At 49.6% G+C, this 6,249-nt stretch overlaps 1 protein-coding gene across 1 annotated transcript; it reads right to left on the minus strand.

The window, feature by feature from the left end:
• Positions 1-4,770, minus strand: LOC119284547 (serine/threonine-protein kinase RIPK-like). Its single transcript, XM_037563678.1, has 5 exons — positions 4,279-4,770; positions 3,220-3,355; positions 1,776-1,912; positions 1,119-1,242; positions 1-925 (listed from the first exon to the last, which is right to left on the minus strand). Exons 1-5 carry the CDS (start codon positions 4,723-4,725, stop codon positions 465-467), a joined length of 1,305 nt encoding a protein of 434 aa, XP_037419575.1. The 5' UTR covers positions 4,726-4,770; the 3' UTR covers positions 1-464.
• Between the last annotated feature and the right edge of the window lie 1,479 nt (positions 4,771-6,249).

Raw genomic sequence — 6,249 nt, forward strand, 5'->3', positions numbered from 1 at the left:
TAAACACACAAGATCTTCGCATGCCTATGATTACTTTCATGACCACAAGTTCAGTCCGATGTCTACCAATATGACAGCGAATTTGAGAACTAGACCGTGATCGTACATATACAGAAACACTACCTTGCCTAATTTATACTCGGTGCAAATCCGTGTACTTTTTTCTGCCCTACTACTAGTCCTGGGGAAACATGTATCCACAAACTCTGAAGGAACTGAATTAAAACACTAAGAAACTGAAGCGCATGCCAATGCAAAGTAGGAGGAGTAGTATGAGAGAGATGGTCCATTTTTCTTTCATGACATTGCTCTATTTACGGACTCCAATCCGTCAAGCCTCCCCTCTTCTCGTATCATAGGCAGCCTTGTTGTTCCACAAATATCCGAATCTGAATGCGCCCGCGCTCCTCCCCACTGTTCGAGTTCGACCCGTCCAAGTTCGGAAACACGCTTACTCAAGACCATCACTCGCGCTCAACAACAACGGCCACCGACTCGGCCGCGTCTCCGGACTTCCTCCGGCCCGCTCGCCTCCTGTGGCGCCCCTCCCTGCCGCCGCCGCTGTTCCCGTTCTCAGCCGGCGCAACGTACACGAAGGGCCCGGCGAGGCTATCCTCCTCGAGCGCGAGGAGCGGCTCGAGCGCGCTGACGACGGCGGACATGTGCGGGCGGGACTTGGGGTTGAGGCTGACGCACTTGTACGCCAGGGCCGCGGCCTTCTGTGCGGCCCCGCCGGCATACTGCCCCGCGAGGTTGGGGTCCATGACGCGGTCCAGGCGCCGGGAGTCGTTGAGGTAGGGGCGCGCCCAGTCCACCAGGTTCTGCTCCCGCGGCGGCCGGCTCTTGTCCACCGACTTGCGCCCGGTGAGCAGCTCCAGCAGCACCACGCCGAAACCGTACACGTCGCTCTTGGCCGTCAGATGCCCTGGAGATCAGTTTCAAATTTGAATGAGATAAAATGCACGGATCTTTCATTAAATGAAACGAATGTGATAAAACAGAGTCTTAAATAAAATTTGAATGAGATAAAATGCATGTATGTTAACGAACTCCGGATTTGACCACGATAAACATTTGCGGGTTATCTGTAAATATCTGTGGGTTGGTAAATGTTTTACCTGTCATGATGTACTCCGGTGCGGCGTAGCCCTGCGTGCCCATGACCCGGGTGGAGACGTGCGTCTCGTCTTCCTCTGGTCCATCTTTGGCTAGCCCGAAATCCGATAGCTTCGCTTTGTAATCCTAATCATGGTTTCAAATTTAAAAGGTTAACTTTCAAAACAAAAAAAAAGGTTATAAGAATGTTACTCAACTGCTCCTGCATGGCAATTACATTGTTATATCACTGAACCAAACTAAATAGTAGATGGACTAGAGGTATGCTTGCACAAATGACACGCCGCTAGTGTGTCTCATTTGTGCCAAGAGTCAGTCGCTCGCTCAGTGGGTAAGACTGAACCAAACTAATCCAACAACTACGCTAATCGACAATCTGATCAGTCACATCACTCTCTATACGCATACAGTCAGCACTACGAGTCAGTCTCAGTACGGGACGGATGCGCAGCAATAGTTGAAACTGGAAACCCGACCCAGTCCAGTTCACAGTGTGCAAGTCAATCCTTGTTGTTCAGTGGTTGGCATTTGGCAGCCAGACAAGTTCAGCAGTTTAATTAGTTTACTCGCCGCGAAAGACTAAACCCACCACCAAGTCGTACATATCTTTGCGAGGAGAAGTAGATTTAGGGGTAGGGTAGGTGAAGGATCGTACGTACCGAGTCTAGCAGGATGTTGGAGGTCTTGAAGTCCCGGTAGATGACCGGGTTCTCGGCCTCATGGAGGAACGCCAACCCTTTGGCGGCGCCGAGGGCGATCTTCAGCCGTGTTGACCATTGCAACGACGCCGCGTATTCTGCATCCAAAGTTGGAAGAACCATGTATAATTAACCAAGCAATGGGTGCACATGCATGGTAACAAAAATATATGCAATAAACCAAGAGCAAGTATCGCGTGTTCATGTTCGCTCAATTCTGAGTGCTACCCTGTTGCTCTCACTAATAATGAATAAAAGCACCAAGCATCTACCATAATTTTGTCCCTCTTTCCCACGGTGATCGCGATGAGTCCCGCATTATGTGGCCAGCACAGTTCGCAACTTTTGACTTAGGAGCGAGTTAGTACTAGCGGGGGTACATGTATTTATCCAAAAACCACGCGTTGGGAGGCCCAGGTTTAGCGAAACAACTTTGCATAAAGATTAAAGCGGAACAGCTAGTAGCAGAGACGAGACAAGAATTGGTGCAGGTGTCCTATCCGTCTACCACCTTTTTAATCTCTGGCGGGAACCTTGTGATTAAGCATCAACGAATTAGACGGGCGGCAGGACGCGGCACCAAAAGAGCAAAAAGGAATGCGGTGTGAAGATAAAATATCAAAGTGGTTAGCCGAAAATGACCCCAAATCTCTCCGATATATACGATCTCCATGACCGTGTACATATGCCAAAGATTAGATGATGTAACGCCGGAAATGGACAGGTGGTTTAGAAAAGAGGTTTGAATCCATGGGGGAAAAGGGGAGGGGTGGATTAATTAAAATCAATTAGAAACTGGTGAAGGGTGTGGAGCAAGGAAAGCCACTGGATTGATCGACCGAGTTGGTAAAACCGCAGCCTCCGGTTCCAGTTGGATCGATGTGTGACTCTGGAATCTCTCTCCTTTTTGGGTTGATGAATGATGCGGCGAGGGAAAGGAGACCGTCGACGGCAACGTCTCAAGGAATATCCCTTTCTTGTGGGCTGCTAGATTAACACTGCGTGCCACACTAGCTACTTACACTATTCCCTCTTTTCTTTTTTCCGTGTTTAACTCTTTAACACATACTCTAACCACACACACACAAGATAATTAAGCACTTAACCAAAGTTGTGGTAGGTATCAAGAACTTTCTAAAAGGGTAGTTTTTGGGAACCATAACCTCAATTACGATAGTTTTATGCTATTTGCGCCTCTCTTTTTTCTTCTTTTTTGCCGTTTACTTACCCTGTTCAAGCAACCTCCGTGTTTAACTCTTAGCACATATAGTACATGATTAAGCACCCTAATGGCACATGATCTTTTTACCTTTGGACCACGTCAAGTAAAAACAATATACTTTAAGGTTATCGTAGAAATGCAAAAAATAAGTAAACATCTTGACGTCTTTATAAATCTACTTACTTTTGAAGAGAAGCTTCTCTAGGCTGCCCCTGGTCATGAACTCGTACACGAGGAGCCTGTGCTCGTCCTCGTAGCAGTAACCGATCAGTTTGACCAGGTGAGGATGCCTCAACTGCCCCAGGAATATGACTTCGGTCTGCATCGTGGAAAAATTCACACAGTTAGTTTTGTGCCGGTCAGTCGGATGTACTCCATGTGAAATAGTAGAAATCGTCAAGAAATCACACATGTAAACGTGCTAATTCACTACTACCATCCTTTAAACTAATCAGGCAGAAGGGTATATTAACAATGGCAGCCCTTTGAGACAAGCAAGCAAACACTGTTTTATTGAAATTGTCCTGGGCGTGCGTGTTGCCAAGCATTCACATACAACTAAAACTTTCTCGAAAGATCTGTCGACGTTCATCTTGTGGAGAGAATATGTCAACACCAAGGAAACTCATTCTTGTAAGAAAGGACTTCGTGTGTGCTTTGGAATATTCAGAAATCAAGTTGAGATATAAAAACCATATAGAGGTAGGTATGCTACAAGTCTACAACATATATACTAATTAATCAACTGCAATCAGGAGACAGTTTCTTCTTCTAAGTCCATCTCACGGTTTGCTCAATTAAGAAAAATACATCATCATTTCAGAAAACTCACGCAAACTTCTCAAAAAAAACTTACAAACCCATTTCAGAAGGAAAAAACTGCATGCAAAAATAGCTTTCAACTTAACTCGAGTGCTTGTATATATCAGTATAAAAATTGGTTGCTAACTGACGCAAACTTCTGATAATCATTCAGAGCAGCTCAACTAACTTTGAACAAGCAGGACTCATGGCCAAATTAAAGTAGAGTAATCCTACGGAGCATTTCCGGTAAACCCATGGACGGATGTACGTATCACCACAAATTAAAGTAAAGTAGTTTAATTGCCGGGCCAAGACCTACAAGTAGATTAATTGACTAAGTGCGCGCATAGGACAAGTGGTAATTAATTAGCTCTGCACTTGTCAGTAATTTTATTTGGTAATGAAGCAGGAAGAGCTAGGCGGCGACTGCATACGTACCAGCCACTCGTTGTGGCCCTGGTTGCCCTCGAGGTCGAGCAGCTTGACGGCGACGGGCTGCGCGCGGAGCCCCGGCTTGACCTTCTCGTCGACGTAGCCCTTGTAGACGGGGCCGAAGCCGCCCTCGCCGATGAAGTTGGTCATGGAGAAGTCCCTGGTGACGGCGCGCAGCTCGGCGATGGTGAAGACGTGCAGGTCCGACCCCGCCAGAGACAGCGACAGGTCCTCCGGCGACACCATGCCGCCGCCCATGCTGAGGTCCGAGAAGGACATCCGGCCGTGCAGCGACCGGCCCGGCCGAGGCGCCTTCCCCGCCGCCGCCACCTTCTTCTTGCTCTTCTTCTTCTTGGAGGCCTTGCTCATCTTCTCGCCCTTGCCGGCGGCGGCCGCGGCCTCGGCGTGCGAGCTGAAGCAGCCGAAGAGGGACCTCCACGCCGACCTCGCCATCCGTGCGTGCCTTCCGCGTGTGCGCGTCGCTCTGCTCTACCTGCTGCTTTGGCGGTATCGCGGTATATATACACGCCACGCGGGTGGGGGTGGGGTGGGGTGGGGGTGCACTGGTGCGAGGCGCCGGCCGGAGCTCGTCTTGGTTGCGGCTCGCTCGTGTGGGGTGGCGCGGATCAACGGCGCGCGGGGTTGGGTCCGGTGTGACGTGGCGGGGCAGCTGCGGGGGATGGACGGACGGGATGGGGTGCGGGGGGAGGCCGACTCTTTTTCTTTGACCCGGGCGGGTCGTTGACACCGCGGCGCGGGGAAGGCGGAGGTTTCTGCGCGCGCCGTCTGTGGGAACGGCTCGTATCCGGCGTTCTCACCAGAGCACGCCGTGCGTCTGATTAGAGACGGACGGTCCAGATGGGGTCGATGTGGTACGTAGGATGATCTTGTGGTACAACGTGTACTTTTTCGTCCGTTTCAGATTGGACCGACGGGAGCGCCAAATGGATCGAGAAAGATTCAGCGACAGCTAGCAGAAGCACGAGGGCCAGTAATTTCCTTCTCTATCATTTCCAAGAAGGCAGTAAATTTCTCTCTACTTGTGTCTTTCTTCCTGGTCAAGTTGTTCAGAATGGTCAGTTTGGATTTTTATATTTTTAATAAAACCTGTTTAAATTTTCCTTTCTTTGTGGTGAAGCCCACGCTGGATGTGCTTCGGACATCCCGTACGATCAAGCATGGCGATTGTGTTGGCACTTTTGGCATACCCTCTGGTACTTACACTTTTTGTACGTCCTCATTCATGTAAAGCCTGCCCTGAAGACGCACCTTTCGTACTTGCAGTTTCTCTGTACTTTATACATGTATATATGCATATACAACTCGTACCGACGACATGAGCGAAATGTGTATCTTTTTCCGGACCCCATGCACCGCATGAAACTTGCAAGTCACGTTGCTGCCCTCGCTTGCGTGAGGCCGGGACTGCTAGGGGTCGGTCGATAGCTACGGCCCAGGCCCGGAAAACGGGAACTTAAACGCACACGTCGCGGCACAACAGCGGACGATGCTAGCTTGAGCTCGCCGTTCTTTTCTTGAAACGGCAATGCAAGCTGGCGCGAAGCACGCACGAACCATCGAAAACTTGTATACCACCTGGCTCCGATGCCCCAGCATTAATTAAGAAAGTGTCCAGACAACGAGAGAGCTCTGTACTGTGTTATTTATCAAAAGGAAAGCTCAGATGAAACTCTTATGCATAGTGGCCATGGATCATTGGATCAGCACGGTTCAACCGACCGTTTGGTGGTGGATCGCCATGTCGATTTGTTTGGCTCTAGAGCACACGCATGCCGTAGTTCATAAGTAAGTGATTGAGCAGTCCCATGCAACCTCCTCCCATAAAATAAACAGTAGGCCCGAGTAAGGTGCCTTTGCTCTCTGTTATGTTGTTAGAGCAACTCTAATGGGGCGACCCATTTCGTCCGCCCGCGTCCGTTTGGGTCGGCGCGGACAAAATTGGCGGCCCAACGCGCC

This window comes from Triticum dicoccoides, chromosome 4A, assembly GCF_002162155.2.
Source record: "Triticum dicoccoides isolate Atlit2015 ecotype Zavitan chromosome 4A, WEW_v2.0, whole genome shotgun sequence".
Taxonomy (NCBI): Eukaryota; Viridiplantae; Streptophyta; class Magnoliopsida; order Poales; family Poaceae; genus Triticum; species Triticum dicoccoides.

What these genes read in the sequence shown, in the direction of transcription:
- LOC119284547 (XM_037563678.1), bottom strand. Translation starts at nt 4,725, where the DNA reads ATGGCGAGGTCGGCGTGGAGGTCCCTCTTCGGCTGCTTCAGCTCGCAC. An exon ending in AGAGAAGCTTCTCTTCAAAA is followed by an intron (nt 1,913 to 3,219) that starts GTAAGTAGATTT and finishes CTTTGGATGCAG; the next exon opens with AATACGCGGCGTCGTTGCAA. An exon ending in CCAACATCCTGCTAGACTCG is followed by an intron (nt 1,243 to 1,775) that starts GTACGTACGATC and finishes AACCATGATTAG; the next exon opens with GATTACAAAGCGAAGCTATC.